This window comes from Aulostomus chinensis, chromosome 16 (assembly GCF_037954235.1).
Source record: "Aulostomus chinensis isolate RoL2024-O1b breed Wild chromosome 16, RoL_Achi_v1.0, whole genome shotgun sequence".
In the NCBI taxonomy this organism is placed as follows: domain Eukaryota; kingdom Metazoa; phylum Chordata; class Actinopteri; order Syngnathiformes; family Aulostomidae; genus Aulostomus; species Aulostomus chinensis.
In genome coordinates, this window is record NC_141335.1 from 12268551 (window position 1) to 12286374 (window position 17824).

At 42.0% G+C, this 17824-nt stretch overlaps 3 protein-coding genes across 4 annotated transcripts; 1 reads left to right on the top strand and 2 right to left on the bottom strand.

The window, feature by feature from the left end:
• Positions 1-796: 796 nt before the first annotated feature.
• On the bottom strand, positions 797-5704 carry LOC147247519 (phosphoglycerate mutase 1-like). Its single transcript, XM_086180792.1, has 4 exons — positions 5438-5704; positions 4492-4766; positions 3567-3747; positions 797-2367 (listed from the first exon to the last, which is right to left on the bottom strand). Exons 1-4 carry the CDS (start codon positions 5574-5576, stop codon positions 2198-2200), a joined length of 765 nt encoding a protein of 254 aa, XP_086036918.1. The 5' UTR covers positions 5577-5704; the 3' UTR covers positions 797-2197.
• A 6649-nt stretch (positions 5705-12353) lies between these two features.
• marveld1 (MARVEL domain containing 1) lies at positions 12354-14127 on the bottom strand. The gene has a single exon (XM_086180966.1). The coding sequence runs from the start codon at positions 13570-13572 to the stop codon at positions 13075-13077; it is 498 nt and encodes a 165-aa protein (XP_086037092.1). The 5' UTR covers positions 13573-14127; the 3' UTR covers positions 12354-13074.
• avpi1 (arginine vasopressin induced 1) lies at positions 13880-17607 on the top strand. 2 transcript variants are annotated; one of them, XM_086180965.1, is made up of 4 exons: positions 13880-14506; positions 14630-14735; positions 15690-16050; positions 16483-17607. In XM_086180965.1, exons 3-4 carry the CDS (start codon positions 15728-15730, stop codon positions 16739-16741), a joined length of 582 nt encoding a protein of 193 aa, XP_086037091.1. In that variant the 5' UTR covers positions 13880-14506; positions 14630-14735; positions 15690-15727; the 3' UTR covers positions 16742-17607. The 2 variants fall into 2 exon arrangements, with proteins under 2 accessions (XP_086037091.1, XP_086037090.1); XM_086180964.1 differs by lacking the exon at positions 14630-14735 and having other exon boundaries at positions 13890-14506.
• Positions 17608-17824: the final 217 nt, after the last annotated feature.

Sequence of the window (17824 nt, forward strand, 5' to 3'; positions counted from 1 at the left end):
ATTTTGAGTTTATTATTTAAATACAAAGAAAATCACAGCTAGGAAAATCATAATGGTGAGGTGCATAGGGTGAATTAACAAGATAAGCGGAAGAAAATGGATGGATGGAATTTCAATTGGTGATATTTGCAGATCTCATCTACACTTGTTTGAGCAAAAATGCACAAATCTTGAGACGTTAAGAATCCATCATCCATCCATTTTCTTCCGCTTATCCTGTTAAGGGTCACGGGGGGGCTGGAGCCTATCCCAGCAGCTTTCAGGTGTGAGGCCGGGGTTCAACCCTGGACAGGTTGCCAGTCCATCACAGGGCCAACACATAGAGACAGACAACCATTCACACGTCAGTTTAGAGTATCAATCAGCCTCGTCCCCTCTTGATGTCTTTGGACTGTGGGAGGAAGCTGGAGTACCAGAGAGGACCCACGCAGGAACAGGGAGAACATGCAGACTCCACACAGAAAGATCCTGTGCTGGAGCCGGGACTTGAACCTTCTTGCTGTGAGGCGACAGTGCTAACCACTGCACCACCACGCCACCGACGTTAAGAATGTCAGTGAATAAATAACTAAATCCACATATCCGTCCTTCAGCATCTGCTCCGGTGATCAGGTGAAGGACAAAAGAGCAGAGCATTAAAAGTGAATCCATGCAGGATTAGATAATCTTTGAGTGAACCTTTTATTTCCACTCAAATTTATACAGGTGGAGTGATGTTTTCAGCATAAGGACCCCATTTTTCTCTTTTTAACTTCACAGAAAATTACGCCAAACAAACACGAGAGAATTTGTGCACAACTGAACATTTATTACATCAAAGCATGAGGGAACATTGAACAATTACATATAGGAAGTAGGAACAATGGCAGTACTTTGGGACATAATACCAAATTGTTACACACTGTTACCTCCAGGGTGGTCATTTCTACACATTTACGAATAAAACTGGAGGCACATCAAGACATAACACCAAGAAAACACGTATAACAAATATACCGGTTATCATTATGCGTCATGATGGCACTGTGAAACTGGAGGATTATCATCCACACATTGGATTTGGCAATTATACAGTGCAGTAGTGACAGCAATGGAGAGCACCGTTAACATTGGACCAATTTTCATGGAATACAAGGAGAAAATACAGTCGGACGCAACACAGACAGCAACACTGACTTCCAGAGGAAGGCCATTAATAGAAAAAGCAAATACAAACAAAATCTTTAGCCGTTCTGATTGCCCTTCTCAGTAAATGAATCAAAATTAAAGATCAAAAATGACATCTGTCAACGGAATGCAGATAATAAACAGAGAGAGAGAGAGAGAGAGAGAAAACGGCTGGGCACCGTTTCTACTGTTAAAACATCTCAAACTACATCCAAAAAGTTGCAGCGTAAGAGTTAAATTCATTAAAATGTAGGGGCTTAAGGATAGATCACTGAGGCAAATACTTCAAACTGCACATTTTAAATTAAATTATGACAATTTACAATATTATATTACCTAAAGTCAGCCAATAAATAATTGTCACTTAATTTTCCATATTTAATCAGGTAGAAGATAATATGTATGTGTTGCAGGTGCAACTTCCTCACCACCATCACTGTAGTTGACCAGTATCTCAAAAAAACCCACAAAAAAAGAGTTTCAGGCAAACAGGCCAGAGCAAGAGGGGTTCTGTCTCTTCTCATATTGCACTCGTATTATCAACTTTGGAGGTGTGTGATGCATCAAAACACACACTCACACACACTCACACAGCAGATTGACCAGTGTGGTTGTCTCATTAACCCTGACATTGGATTTTCCAGCTGGTACACCAAAGACTTCTGTCTCTCTAAAACATAAAAAAGTCTTATCTGGGTTAAATAATTATTTAATGAATAAATGGGCTATTATGTGTTTTTTTTTTTTCAAAATTCAAGTGCGCTGATTAGAAACAGCTTTAAATGGTGATTTTATCCATTTAGTTCAAGGATATCCTCTTAAAAGTAATATTAATGAGCTCTTTTGTTGAGTCTCCTCAGGTACAGCTCTCTTGGTCCTAATATATCAGTATCCCATCTTCTACGTCTGCACGATTCAAGTATGATGAAGCATTCTCATGATGTAAAACAATCAAAAATAAAATAAAATATGAATCTGAGGCCAGTTTTTAGCGACAGTTACATCATCATTCACATTTTTTTTTACTTTTTTACTTCTTAGCCTTTCCCTGAGCGGCCACGGCTGCCATGGCTTTGCGAACAGTTTCCTCATCTCCCAGGAACTGCATGGGTTTGATGGGCTTCAGGTTCTTGTCCAGCTCGTACAGGATGGGGATACCTGTTGGCAGGTTCAGTTCCATGATGGCCTCATCTGACATTCCTACAGGAGGGCAGCACAGACAACAGATGGTTTTATCAGGATTCTAGACAGCATTAAGTCAACAAAGATTGAGTCGACTGAAATGGGCTTTTCAAACCTTTCTTAGCCCCAGGCTGAGACAGCTGTGTGCCTGGGGCTAAGAAAGGTTTGGGCTAACCCCCGTAGACCAGGGCTTGCTGTCCCATGCTCAAGAGCAGGGTTAACCCTGACTGCTTGGGGTTATCGCCAGAAAATCACCTAACCCCAGGGCTAACAGCTGCTGGATGAAACAGGAGTAAGACACAAAGTAGAATTTGTGTTACCATTTTGTCGTCCAATCACAGTCCTTCTTTCATTTGTCACCATTATGCCTCTGCTTTGTGTTTTCCATCTTTCATTCAGAGGCCAGCATCCAGTAAAAGCTAACGCAAACAAGCTATCTAACTCAGAAACCTGATATCACGGCCGGAAAATAATTCAAACAATGAAACTAGTCTCAGGCTAAGAGTGCATTGTCCAAAGAAGTCAGTCAAAGAAGATAAATTCAACGGAACACACCAGAGCAATTAAAAGAAAAGCTAAAAAAAAAAATGAAAAAAGGAGTATAAGAAGGTTAAGAAAAATAACACATCCTTCTGGCCAGTGAAGATAACTTGTATATTTTCTGATATCATGGATGCTGTCACGAGAGACAGTCGTCACATGCATCGATGGGCCCTGACCCAGGGCCAGTAAGAGTGCAGTGTGAAATGTTTAGCCCCAGCATGAGGCGAACCCTTGGCTGATAACTTGTGTATGGAAAGGGGATAAGTTAGCCAAGAATCCCAGAATTTGCAGTGAGAAAAAAAACTGTAAAAAAGATGATAGAGAAAACCAGTCAAATTTATAAAAATATCTCCCTACCTTATTACACTGATATTTACAACAACAAAATGGTGTAGTAAATAATCAAATATTACGAACAATTCCACAAATGATTTTATGAAACCATTTACTGTCCACAATTAACCAAAGATGTTCCAATACTATTTTTCCATCCCGATACCGATTCCTGAACTTGTGTATTGGCCGATACGGAGTACTGATCGGATACCAGAGTGCTAAAAACATGAAAAAAAAACACACAGAAGTACAAGTAAGTTAAGAATACTTGTAAAAACACTTAACAAGCAGCTCGAGTCAGTAAGTATTGCGTTGTACACAACAACAGCACCACGTACCCTCCAGGTGCTTAACAATGCCCCTCAGACTGTTCCCATGAGCAGCGATGAGGACCCTCTTTCCCTGTTTGATCTGGGGGGCAATCTCTTCATTCCAGAAGGGCAGCGCCCGTGCAATGGTGTCCTTGAGGCTCTCACAGGAAGGAAGCTGGTTCTCCGTCAAGTCTGCATAGCGCCGATCCTTCACAAAGGAAAGCGTGTCATTTTACATGGATGGATATTTTCTCCATAATCTTTGTTTGTTTTTGTTTTTTAATGATTTCAACACAAAGCTGAATTCAGGCTACTGGTTTTTGTCTTAATAAAGGCAATCTGAGAGGGTATAAATCCGCCAAGGCCAGTTTTAGGATTTTCAGGCTCTTAATTTATGTATAATCTTCCTAACAGACAGACAAACGCTATTAAAACCATGACCTCCCCTGTTGTAATTAAAAATCATGTAAGAGGTAACATTTTGTTGTAATACTTTTAGCTTCTTGAAGTAATACGAATGATTCCTCTCATCTACTGACTTTTTAACGTGCTTAATGCATCAGAAGCCTCTCAGTGACATCAGTTTCTTTGCACCTTGACTGAACTTTGAACTTGAACCTAAAAGAACCCTTTCATTTCAGTGATATATTAACTCAGCAGGAACATACTATTAGGTAATAGTTCCTGCTACCACATAGTATGAGACTACACATCGCTGCTGCATGTGTGAAAAGCCTGGATGTTCTAGCAATGCAAAACACGCTTTCACTTATCCACAGAGACACGGCCGGTTTCACAGTCTGGCTGCAGGAATCAGTTCTAGTCGTGACTCGTCTTTGTAATCCAAGTTATTTGGCTAAGTTGGTCAATATGTACTCAATGTCTCCTTGCATAACAGGCCAACAAAGCTCCTTGTTTGAGATCTTGCAGCAGCAACCAGCAGATATCTTACCTTGCTGATGATAGTGTAGTAGTCGTGGTCCGGGCCCATAGAGGGAGGGGGGATATCAAATGAGCGCCTCCAGATTTTCACCTGGGCCTCCCCGTGTTTAGCAGCAGTCTCCGCCTTGTTCAGCCCTGTTAACCCACCGTAGTGCCGCTCATTGAGACGCCAGGTCCGATGTACTGGCACCCACATCTGGTCAATGCTGTCCAGGACCAGCCAAAGTGTCCTGATAGCTCTCTTTAGGACTGAGGTGTAGCAGATATCAAACTCAAAGTTGGCATCTGGGAGTGTCAAGAAGAGGAGAGACAAAGGAGTTATACTCTCCTCCTAGTAAGGTACGAGCTCTCAGTCAACCAAGGAAGAGGATGGCTAAAAATTCACTCATGATTTCATTGCCATGTTTGTTAGAGTTTAGGAATGAGTTGAGTTGATAACAGAAAAGTAACTGATTGTGTTAACGAACAAAATCACAATCTGAACACAGTGTGGAATCAAATTAAAAGTGATACTGGCAAATATAATTGACTGAAGAATTGTGATTTAAATTGGAATGCACAACAATACTCTGGGTCATCATTATCAATTTTAGTACTTGTTGCTTTAAGGGTTTTATACAGATAGCTTTTAAATGTTCCCATAAAGAGTAAAAGCTTCTCAAATGTTCTTCCTCGATGTGTCCTCCAAGAACCATCCATGTTCTGCAGCTACAACAGATCATTTAATACAATGGAACCAGTGACATAGGTCGTCCAGGTGTTCTACGTTCTATTCCGTGCAGTGCACTCTTTAGTAACAGTGCACCATTGCAGCCATCACCTCTCGCACATCCGTCACATCTTCCTGCCTCGCTCATTGGTCCAGCTGCTGCAGGGAGACGCGGTTATGCAATGAAGCCGTGTAGCATGTCAGAGATACCCCGGTGGTTGATGGATGAAAATGAATGAAACCTCACCTTTCAGGGCCTGTCCGCCTCTCCTCGCCTCTTTCTCTCCGGTTGCGCTCAAATCCGCATCGAACCATCCGCAGAAACGGTTCTCCTGGTTCCAGTTGCTCTCTCCATGGCGGATCAGCACCAGTTTGTAGGCAGCCATGATCGGTGATGAGATTTCTCCGATGGATCAACTCGAGTCTCCGGATGATGGTTCTGAACTCCAGAGAAGTGGACTGGAACACTCGAACCGGCGAGGACTTTTATCCCGTGGATTGGTTACTACCAAACTTCCGGGTTTTTCCTGTCCAATCATATTTCAGCAAAGCAGGCCTCTGTCATTTCTCCACCACTGAGAGCGGTGGGCGTTAGCGTTGGGACCGTTTCCTGACCTTCATGCTGTACATTGTACTTTATTGACTTTTCTATTTCACCATGTGTATTATAACAGCGTCACGTTACGTTATTGAAACATCCTTGTAAACACAAAAAGGCTCTTGACAGAGACAGACGAAGTTGACGTTGGTTCGTATTTGAGCCACAAAAACCCAAGATTTTTTTTTTCCTAAATCATTTATCCTACTTCTTAGATGGAGCCTAGATGATCAACTGGTTGAAAGAATTTCTCACTTTGTAGAATCTTTCGTTCTGTCACCATCCATCAGTTGCTTCCCAGCGGGCACCTTGAGGTCAATTTGACGTTAAAAAATAGTCAAGATTTTGACTACTATCATAAATGGCTTGCAGAGGTTAAGACATCCTTATTTTTGGAAAAAGATCCTACAAAGGGATCAATCCCACATCAGGTTACTGCGCTACACATTGTAAGTCAAAATATTTGACATCAAATGAACGTTGCTGCTTTATACCTGACATCTAATTGGCATGAATTTGATGTCTAGAAATATGGCATTGAATCGATGTCAAATTGATATCAAAATAAAACTGCTTAAAATATGGCTGTGCTTTTTTGATTCTAATTTGCTTTAGGGAGGATGGCTGTCGATCTGCAGCTATTAAACTTTCAATCTAAATATTCAATTGCAGTATCGATTTTTTTTTTTTGGACAAAAGATATTCCATTTAAATTCAAAAATAACACATCAGCTTGGACAAGAAAATATAATTTTTTTACACCATTCATATTCTTTCATGGGCCAGGTGGACCAAACTGAATTGGAGTGGCAGCACTGTATCATAGGAGAACAGTCAGATTTAGGAGTGAAGGTCATACGGTGTAATGAAGGGAAATGAAAAAATGTTAAAAGAGTATTAAAGGAACGTACCAATTTAGAAAACACTGGAAATTCCTCTGACGGGCCATCCTCCTTAGAGCCACACAGGATATAGATCTTCGTCCTTTGTGCTGCATTAAGGAGCTGAGACCTACAGAGACCGGCTGACTGCTTGTTAGCTTAGCGCAATGAATGGTAGTGGGTAGTAAGGGTTAGCATTACCTCTGTTGGAACTCATGCTCTCTTTCATGGTCAGCCACGATTAGCAGTTGCAGTTGCTCTTCAATTTTATTTTTCTACTGATGATACAGTGGAGCTTTTGAGATGTTGCCCAGTCAGGAAAGTAGTTATCTGGTAGGTATCTGATTCAAAATTTACGGTGTCTTCTTCTACTCAACCTAAATTATGTAAATGCTGACAATGAGGGAGAAAAAATAGCATATTCAATGCCTGTTGCAGGGCACGCACGCACACACACACACACACACACACACACACACACACACACACACACACACACACACACACACAAATCCATCTAAGGAGTAATCCGCTGTCGTGTGATGAGACTAAATGTACCTCAGAGGACTCCAACCTGACAGTTACACAATCGACCAAGTGATGAGTTTCATGCAGGCATGTGACTGAGGAGCTGAACTCAGTAATGATGAAGTCCTATCCAGCAGTTTATACTGTTCACCTGCAGATGGAAAAACCAAAGGCAAAGGAAGAAATATTCTATGTGGGATTTCAGTCTGTGCTTCAGGCTCATGAAGAACAGTACCTTTTTTTTTTTACATACAACATACAACATTCTGTTTGATTAAAATTGCTTTAAATTGCATGTCTTCTATAAGCAATATATTTTGGAAGGAAATAAAAAAAGCAAATTTTTGTTTCAGAATGCCTGACAGGACAAATATGTGGCTATGTTGCGCCTCCTAGTGAGCAAATTCCTTACTATTCTCGGAGGAGGAAGAGTAAAGGAACAGCACTTAGGTTTTCTATTCATATCTGCAGTGACAAGGAAAAATAACAAATAAATTGATGTAATTAAATGACGAAGTATGATGCCTGTCTTATCTTTATTACAATTCACCAAAAGTGCTCATTTATGTCCATAATTAAGGTGTCAGACACATTTGGTAGTTGTAAAAACAGAACGTATGATAAAGTTTCTATTAGAAAAAAAAACTGCTGAATTTAATGTTCTCCCTCACAACAGAGTGTGTCATCTTGATGAAGACATTTTCTGGTAAAGATTTTTTAGACATTAAGTTCATTAGTTATCATGAACTCAGAAATGTTAGTTTTACTTATTTTACAGAGATTTTCTTTTGTTTTCTTGCAGTTGCTGGACTTTGATTTTTGTCATGGAAAAATGAAGCAACAGCATTTCCTCTTTTATGTTTTTAATATGATGAAATTTGCAGGTGATGAATGATGGAGGTGTTGCTAACGCAAGTACATGCAGTACCTTGGTAAATGTCAGATGGGAAATTAGTGAATTTGTTCCCCTGGTGACCACAAATACCCCCCCCCCCTCCCTCCCTTCCTCCTTCTCTTTCTCCTTGACTCTTTCCAACTCATTCAGCCTGTAACATCTTGCTGAGGGTTGGCAAAGAGAAGGAAGCTGTGGTATTTTCAAGGCTCTATAAATAGCTATCATCATTTCCCACTGCTGGCTGCCATTGCCCTCACGCAACACATGAACACTGTGCCCATTCACAAATATCGTCTACGCAAAGGAGCAGATGTGGAATCAGAACTCACCATGTTGGGAAACTATAAACCGGCAACTATCAGGGGCAAACTACAAGGCCTCACATTCTTACACAGACAGGAAATGTCAGTCTGAGATCCCTGCTGGATCTTTGCGTGAAGCATGTTTTGCACATCGCCTCTTCTTATGTTTTTTTTTTTTTTCTCTCATTCACTTGTTGTGCTGCTTGTCCCTGCCCCTCTCTTCCTCTCCTCTGCACTGGAATGTGCATCTCAGCAGTATCTGATGAAAGTGTGGTTAGCAGGGCGCTGCTGGGTGTGTGTTTTTATGTTTCATGTGTTTACATGTAGGCATGAAAAATAAGTACTGGAAAACAGACAGAGATAGGGGAGAGCAGCGCCCTACAGTTTTACAAATCGTTCACCCCTGAACAGCTGCTGAGTAGATTTACCAAGAATAGACACCTTGTTCAGTCCACTTTCGATCATGTAGCTCACTTAAGGAGTAAAAACTATTGACGTGAGGGTCAGGGATGTACATTATCTTATCCTCAATCAGTACAACATCTCACAAAGAGAGTCAATAAAAATCTGTCATCCTCATAAAGGTGGGATTTATTGCAGTTCAAGACAATTCCCTTCCACGCTTTGATTTATTTGTGGCCAAAAGATATCATCTGTTCTCATGTTTTTATTTATTTGTGGGGACAACTTGTATGTAGTAGCAACAAATCGTCATCATACTCTTATCTCTGTCTGTATGTTGTTAATTTTATTAGCTCAAAAATCATTCATCCGATCGCCCTCAAACTTGATGTGTGCATTGCTGGCACCGTCAGGAGGTGCAGTGCCAGGTTTGAGGGTCTGGGGTCAACAGGACTGGGGTCTGAGGGTCTATAGGGTCAGAGATAAGAGTCAAATGATTACAATGACAAACTTAGGTGACCGATAGGACTCTTGATAGCTTTGGCACAGTCTGTATGTTGTGATCAAAGCAGTCAGAGAACGAAGGTAACAGGATGAAAGACAGACAACTGAGATCAAAGTCAGCTGGAGAATGGCAGGGAGGATTTGAGATGTCACTCAACCCTCAACTCAGCCCAGCCACTCAAACAATGGACACTGCAGTACGTCATCAGATTCTGGGAACCACTTTTATCTTGTGGCCAAAAAATCGTACTTCTCTCTTTCTCAATGCCCACTCCCAGGCATGTATGACCTCCCATTATAGCTTCAGCACAGAGCAACAAAGTTGTGTAAATATCTGACATTCAGTGAATCCCTTCAGTGGTGATTTTGACCTTCTCCTAACCAGATGCTGTTCTGAAACTTATCACGTTCCAGGCCAATAATGTGCACTTTGTTTACAAAATGTTCAGATTTATTTTTCAGACAGGCATAAAAGACTGTTGTCTCCATGGCGATTTCCCTCAGTGACTTAATTAGTGCCATGAATCATAGCCATCATCGTTATCCGTTCGGTCCTCAGTATATTTTCTGGCAGACAACTATCAGTTTTCCAGTTAATTGACATCAGTCATGACAACAGTGCTCATGATGCTCTACTTTCAGCAAGGGACATTTGGAGGGGTTCTGAGAACCTTTGAGTGGGTGGTTCCTCTCAGACGGGTGGGAGAGCACATACAGGAAATGTCTTTTTGGTTGAGTTGCCAAAGAAAATCTCGCTCAATTGGCACTCCAGAGAAGTGCCTGGCTCTATACGAGCTTCAGCGTTCTTCTTATACCAAGTGGTCTGGGTTTTCTTTATGGCCTCACTCTGTAGCTGGAAAGAAATACAACAACCTCACTGTTGTGGTGTCCACACCCTTCTGCTAGGAGGTAACATGGATTCCAGACTAATGCAATTACATGTGATCATTTGGAATTTCTTGTTTGGCCGTTGATCTGATGTTTGAGGATGAAATAAAACGTTAATTTGGCTCACAAATATGAGCAGCCCAGACATCTGTAAACTGTGGAAGTTGTAATAATGAAGAGCCTGTTAATGTGGTGAGCTGAAGAGGACATTTAGGGTTAATGTGGAGAATCCTTTTCCTTCCCTAATTGTCAGCATACGCTATACTTGTGAGTCATCCAAAGCTTACAAAAACAATTTACCATAGTTGCTCTCAATATGATTGTTTATGCTGCACACTGAGCTGTTGTGTTCAGCCCCAATTTGGCCGTACACAGTAGTGTGTGTCCACATACACAGACACGTGGACAGGACAACATTTCCTTAGAAGTCTGAGAGGGGGAGATGGTGGGAGGTGAGGGACTCCTTTCCTTTTAGAAGTGCTGGATTTATATCCTACTGCTGCTGCAGCTGGTCAACATTAACCCTTAAACTCCTGAGAGTCTGGCCCCAGATGTCATTCTGCATTGTTGTCATGCATGCGGGCTTGTGATCCAGACAATATGCGGGCATTTTTTCAGCGCGATCATGAAAATCAATGAAAATCTATTGTCCATACTGCTCATCCTGTATGATGTTGTGAGGAGCTGCACCGTATCCCGGCTGTCATTGGGCAAAAAAACGTACGCCTTTATCAGGTCTCAAGACCATTATGGTGCTCACACTTATCATAAACATTCACACCTACATTTAAACCAATGGACAATTTGGAGTCTCCTTCATCGAACGTGCGAGTTTTTGGTCTGCGGGAGGAAGCCTGGACTCCTGAAGGTATTGCACAGGCACAGTGAGAACATATAAACTCACACAGAGAGACTCCAGCCAGCCAGTGGTTTAAAACACAGAAACATCTTGCTGTTAAGCTATCAGTGCACCGTCATGCTGTCTCTACTTTCATAAATACTGTGAAAAAATTCAATATTTATTCCAGATTTTTGGAATAAATAATTTATCAACAATACCAACAAATGCCCACCTCATGTATATGAATTTTTAATATTCGTATTTGTAATAATTTAAACTTTGAGTACTTTAAGCGATAGAAAAGCCAGTTTAACTCCATTTAGTACAAACTTGGTCATAAATCTGATTGTACTAGTTCCTCTCTCTTTATGCACTTAAATCATAACTACCAACCAAAAGATACTGTATATCTCATTGCTTTCCTCCCAAATATTACTTTAATTTACGGCATTGCTGCCGCGTTTGCGCTCAGATCTCAGCAGATTTTGTGTTGCCTGTTTGTGATTGCAAAACTGGACTTGTGACAATATGTAACACTCCCTTCCATGCAGTTGAAAGTGTGCATGGGGAAAAAGCAATGCTCTGTGTGAATAACCAGTATAGTTTTTCACATACCTCAGCATGTTGGATGAAATCATAAAAAGTGAATTTAAAAGGACTTTTGTGTGTGCAGGCACTTCTTATTGTTTTTGATTTTTTTTTCTGCAGCTCTGGGGTTTTGTCGATGCAAACAGGAAAATTTTGAATTATTCAAAGTTTAAATAAGTTATCGGTCAGGACTGACTGCACAAAGGAAACCACATTTTGTTGTCACAGTGTGTTCTTTGGGTGCTGTTGAAACATCTAACATGCTGACTGGGATAGACGAGACAATGAATCATCCTTCGTAGCTTGGACACATTTTCATTGGCTGAACAGTAGCCCACCTCCAGAACCCCAACAGACTGTTCCGGTATGAACAAGCCTCTTCCCAGATCATTACACATCACCACGCACACACACACACACACACACACACACACACACACACACACACACACACACACACACACACACACACACACAAAGTAGGATACCTCTGCTCAGTCCCACTTGTGCTATCTGTTAGAAACACATGCTGCTGCTGTCTTTTATATGTTTAAGTGGCACATGCACATAAAAGTTCCCTGCTGATTGGCTTTCATCTCCCAACAGGAAGTCCCTAGGGGCTTCCGTCGCTCGTCTTTCCAAACCTGTGTTTCATTTGGAAAAAGAAACCATATGCATGATGTCCAATTTTAACTCAAAAGCACTCAAACAGTCTAAACTTCACAGAGAGACTGGCTGTCGCTTACTGGTCTTTATTCTTGCACCTTTTTGGTTTTACATAAAGAACATTTGAGAGAGTTTTGTTAAATACACACATGGCAGCAACAATCACTTCATAGTTCTGTTGTCTAAATGTTGTTGAGTGTACAGCATTCTGACAGAAGGCACTGATAAAACTGTATGAAATATTTGAACCCCCCAAAAAAACAAACAAACAAACAAAACAAAAAAAGAGCACACGCTGGTAACTGTTCACTATAGTTTGTTGTAAGTACAAAAACATGTAGACACATAAAAATATATACTTTTAGTAATGAAAAACATCATAATTGGGATACTCGTGTGACAGATTTTGCCACGGAACTTCTAAATTGCTGGTTTAAATTGTAGAAGCTTTGACCACCAAAGGAGACAAAAACGTGCTTCATTTGGGTGAATATGCACTTTTAACGCACTTCCCTTCCATGTCCAATGTTGGGAATCTTGTTCTTGGAGCTAATTAGATACCTTCATGTCGACAACCTTTATATACTCTAACTATAAGGCCACAAGTGTTTTTGCCTCATCCCCAAAAATGGAAAGTTTGCAGTGGGGGACAATAAAGGGAAACCTGTGATTAGAAGCTAAATTACAGTGAAGTTAACTATTCCTCATCTTGCTGTGGATACCCCCCTCATGAACTCACCCCTCCCCTTTTACCACCACCACCATCACCACCACCACCACCCCCAGTCCCATCAGATCACCGTTCGCTTTCCTTTACACTTCCTGCACGCTCCATAAATAACGGAGAGGAGGAAAGCCAGGCAGCACAGGGAGGCGAACACGGCGGCCGCCAGGTAGACCTTGTACAGACAACTAGGTTTGTACAGCTCCAGGTTGCAGTAATTTTTGCCATGCGTCTTATAGATCATCACACCTATGGCCGGCAGGTAGAGCGCGGCGGCGGCCACGTCGTGCGCCAGGTTGGTGGCTAGCCAACGCTCTCCTCCAAGTAGCGGCACCAGGTCCTGCTTGTCCAGGAGGGTGAGGAAGAACAGGGCGAGGGTGAGGAGCCAGAAGAGAACAGCGACGAAGAGAACGAAGTGGATGGATCCTTCGTATTTATTAGCGGCGATGGTGACCCACAGCCCGGCTCCAAACACGATCTGCAGGATGCGGATGATTCCCAAAAAACTCTTGAGGAACTTCAGGATATTCGCCCTCACCTGCGACTGGGGAGCTTGGGGTGGCATCTCTCTCCTCCTCCGATCACTCTCGCTCCCTTATTCCCGAGCAGGGCGGGTGCTCTACTGCCAGCTGCAAACAGCTGGCGATAAGATGGCACAAAAACGTGGAAAAGGGGCGTGGAAGACCGGGGTTGTGGTCGAACCCAGGAATTAAATCAGTTTAAATAAAAGAAGGAACTCTCTGTTCTTTCCACAGCCCCGGGGTTTTGAAATGAAAAGCCGTCTTATGTGTTTCGTCTTTTCCGTTTCCTCTGGTCAATGCAGCGTCTGTGTCGGGGGGCTGTGTGACGAGGAGGGGGCGGCCTGTAATTCAAAGCCCGCTCCTCCTCTAGTGGATTGTCAACATCTGCTGGCTGCTGGAATTGGGAATAAAGTGTCTTCCCCACAGATTATGCTCTGAAAGATTGGGAAAGCATATGACATGTGGAACAGCAGTTTTTGCCTCTCTGCAAACTGCGCAAAAGTTTGTTGTTCTCATGTAAACCGGACTCAATCCCGTCATTTTAAAGCATAAAGGAAACGTCTGTGTAATGTGACTACAGGAACCTGCGTCATTCTGTTATTACGCCTCTCTCACTGACTGAACACTCTCGTGCCAGCCAGGCTCACTGACGTCAATGGATTTATGCTTACACACCCTACGTGGCTAATGGGCGGGGCTTAGACCTTCTCCAAATCTGCGATTGGTCACAACGAAGCCTCTAGCGACCCCTGATAGGAGGGGTGAAGAGAGATCTCTTTTCTGATTGGCTGTTGGACAGCATTGATTTATGACGGGCGGCCGGCTCAAGGGCAGAAATTGATAGCAGGTGACGGGGAATAAACGGTCAGACTGGCCTGCTCAACTCCATAGCCGCCATCCCTACGCTTCACAGTGGAAGATAATCTTTGAAAGGGATGCTGTGAGCAAACGGAAACTGTGCACCACCTCGTTTCTTCGGTAAGTACGTACATTTTTCACATGACTCTCACGAGACTCTTGTTTACTGCACTCGCAGCTCAAGGGTATTGCTAGCCGGATAGTAGTTAGGTCAACAACTGCACTCTGTCTGATCCTGTACAGGCTGTTTCAGTCGAATTTGGAAAGGCTTCATGTTTTTCAGAGATTTATTCTTCGTACTTTGTTAACCAAACGACTCACAGGATTTCTCCATCTCTCATCTCTCACAGTGAGTTTTGCAAAGAGTTGATTGTCAGGACAAGTGTGTGTGCGTGTGTGTGTGTGTGTGTGTGTGTGTGTGTGTGTGTGTGTGTGTGTGTGTGTGTGATGGGAAATACTGAAGAAAGAGGCCATTCAGGAGATATCTGATGCTTGTATTGCAAGAAATAAGTCAGAAGAGTTAGACGTTGCTAATCACTGCTCACAAGTTATTTAACATGCGTTTATTCATTTGTTTTTTTTTCTTTGATATTGTTGAGTAGACATTCCGTTGAGAGCAAGAGGTAAGAGGAATGGATAGCAATTGGGATTCTGTTCAGTCTATTAAACATAGTTTAGATTTTCAATGTCCACAAAGTGTAGTGACTTCTGGAGCAAAAAACAAAAATTAAAACAAATTATGGTATTCTATGGAAAATAACTTGCCTTTTGCTTTACTGCTCTTTTTTCATCAATTAAACAACAATGATGTTGATAGTCCCCTCTGTACATGTATTGAGATACAGACAAATGTTTCAAGCATAACATTGTTTGTGCAGAGATACAAGGCTACTCACCACATGAAAATAACAAAATGCCCGCCCTAAATCTAAATTATTAGTGGGAATCTGCTAAAACTCTGTCAAATACCGTTGAACTCTCTGGAGAAAGCTAATAAGTGGATTTTGAGTTTAATGAAATAAGTTCATGAAGGTTGCTGACCCATATTCCATCATGACCTCTGTTCCCCAGCCCATTCTGATCTGTTTGTGTCCCACTTGAACGTCTATGTGAGAAAAGTAGAGACAAAGTGACCACCTGCAGTTTAATGGGCTTTAAAGGGCAGATCGTCACTCGCTGCCTAAAGCAGGATTTAGAGAATCAGAGCAGAAGATTTGTGACGGCTGCCTACGCACGTTCTGATGCAGGTTGTCTTTTGTTATTTCAAATCACATCATGACTTTAAAACCTTGACTCCACACAGTTGAGCACAGTGTATGCCACCTTTCCCCGTTTCTCCGGATGGACACCAGACCCGCCTCCCCTCCTTCCTCCATGATATCGGGCCCCTCCTCGCTGTGGCGGCTGGCTGAGAGGCGCAGTAGGAAGACTGGCTCAGGGAACATTTTCAGCAACGTCAATCTGTGGCAGCTCCAGAGACTGTTCAGAGCAGCGGGTGACCAGGATGCAGATCAGAGGGCCCAGTTAGTTTGGGGCCAAAGAGATGAAGCGGAGCTAGCTCAGGCTCTGATTGGACTAAGGGCCCGAAGTCACCGCAGAGGGCTGAGATCTAATGGGAGAGAGGCACTGGGTACACACTGGTTACGAGCCTTCAATCACCTCAGGTAGAATTACAGCTGACCTCATACTTCATTCACATTTAATTATAGACGACTAACTTTTAAAGGATCTTACCAATTTTTTAGGAAATAAATTTATTTGCCATCCTCTCCAAAGCCAGAGAAGAATATATTTACCTTTCTCTCCTGTGTGTTGGATTGGGGAGCCACGGAGGCCAGCAGATCAATAATTAGCTTAGCACAATGGATGAAAGTAGATGGAAAGTGTTAGCATACCTGTTCCCGTAGATCAGGATATTGGTTTGTCTTGAAATAATCCTCCTTTTCCTCTTCAACAAAGACAGAGTAGAAGGAAGGGGATATATCCTCTGGCCCTGGAGAGGATGGACAATAAGAGTACTCCAAGAGTTGGCTTGTTCCTGTTAAATTCGATATGTTCAGTTGATTTTTATATTTGTTTTTTACTTCTTTTATCAGGATTGGGGAGAGCCTACCAAGCAGCCAGGTGAAGGATCCAGGGGAAGAGAGTGATTCTGAAGCAGGAGCTCACAGCAGCTCAGAGCCACACCTGCATACTTCAGTAGGGTCAACAGGAAGAGGTGCTGGGGCCACAGTGGTACGAAGTGAGAGCCAAGGTCCGACAGGGACATCTGACAGACCTGCTCGAGCTGGCTCAGGACTGAGGAGAGGAGGAGAGAATGACCCAGAGAGATACCTCCACCGGATACTCCACTGACCTGAGACTTTTGATCTTTAAGAGTCTACTGGCACTGGAGTCTAACCTTAAGCTGCTCTCATGTGTCCTGACACTGGTTGAATTAACTTCCAGGAAGTGTTCACTGCCATAATCTGGCTGGTCAGTTGGCTGGATAGTAGATTTTGTTGCACAGTGAGAACATAGAAACATGTGACTGCTCCTGGTATCTCTAAAGTGTATATTGTGGTTGCCTCTGAGGATCTGCCTTACATACTCTCCTGCAGTCATCCTTCCACTCACACTGTCTTTGAAGAATTACCTCAGTAGTTGTCAGGAGATGAATAGTGATGCCATTTTAAGTGGTTTAATGGTGTAGATCAAGACAAGAGCATGCAGGTAATTCACTGATCACTGTATGAATGCCTCTAAAAACTGGTCCAATGTTCATCTGAGCATTCTGGATTATTCACGTGATGTGTGGCTGCACTGTTAACTACATAGCTTTTGTACCAAAATTAAAGCCACATATACACGTATAAAGAGAGATATTTTAGGTTGGAAGCACAACACGTCATTGCCGTAAATTCTCAACTTTTTTTAGGATAAGGTTTTAATCGTTACAACTGACTCAGGATCACGCACAAGAATTTCAATGTACTTGTTTAAAATTGTTTTTAACCTGTACAAATGGCGATAAAATCTAAACTAAACTAAACTAAACTAAATGAAACCCTTAGCCTGTCACTGGTCAACTCTGCCAAGATACTGATGAGCAATAACTGTAATGTCAAACACCTGGTGTCCTCATGTTGTAGTAGAGTGCGCTTGTTTGTGACCAATTTCATTCAACTTTTGGAAAATTTTGATATGTCATTTCTGGGTTTCTGGTAATAAAGAAGTGTTGGTATTCATGTTTTGTCTCTTTCTTTCCTTGTTCATGTTGTGGCTTTTGCCTTTTGGTAGCGTATAGGTCTATTTAAATGGCTTGAAATGCCAATTTTTTCAGAATAATGGATATAGTTAAATATTTTCCGAGGCGACTACACAAAAAAAATTCACATTTGTATGATCAGATTCAGTTTTGTTTTAGTAATTTAGTTTAAATAACTACTTTTTTTTCTG

Bases quoted from the DNA above. Each gene is read 5' to 3' on its own strand.
- LOC147247519 (XM_086180792.1), bottom strand. From the start codon at position 5,576: ATGGCTGCCTACAAACTGGTGCTGATCCGCCATGGAGAGAGCAACTGG. The intron at 4,767-5,437 runs GTGAGGTTTCAT...TGACACTCCCAG, and splicing joins AGGCGGACAGGCCCTGAAAG to ATGCCAACTTTGAGTTTGAT. The intron at 3,748-4,491 runs GTAAGATATCTG...TCCTTTGTGAAG, and splicing joins ACTACACTATCATCAGCAAG to GATCGGCGCTATGCAGACTT.
- marveld1 (XM_086180966.1), bottom strand. From the start codon at position 13,572: ATGCCACCCCAAGCTCCCCAGTCGCAGGTGAGGGCGAATATCCTGAAG.
- avpi1 (XM_086180965.1), top strand. From the start codon at position 15,728: ATGGACACCAGACCCGCCTCCCCTCCTTCCTCCATGATATCGGGCCCC. The intron at 16,051-16,482 runs GTAGAATTACAG...TTCTTTTATCAG, and splicing joins CGAGCCTTCAATCACCTCAG to GATTGGGGAGAGCCTACCAA.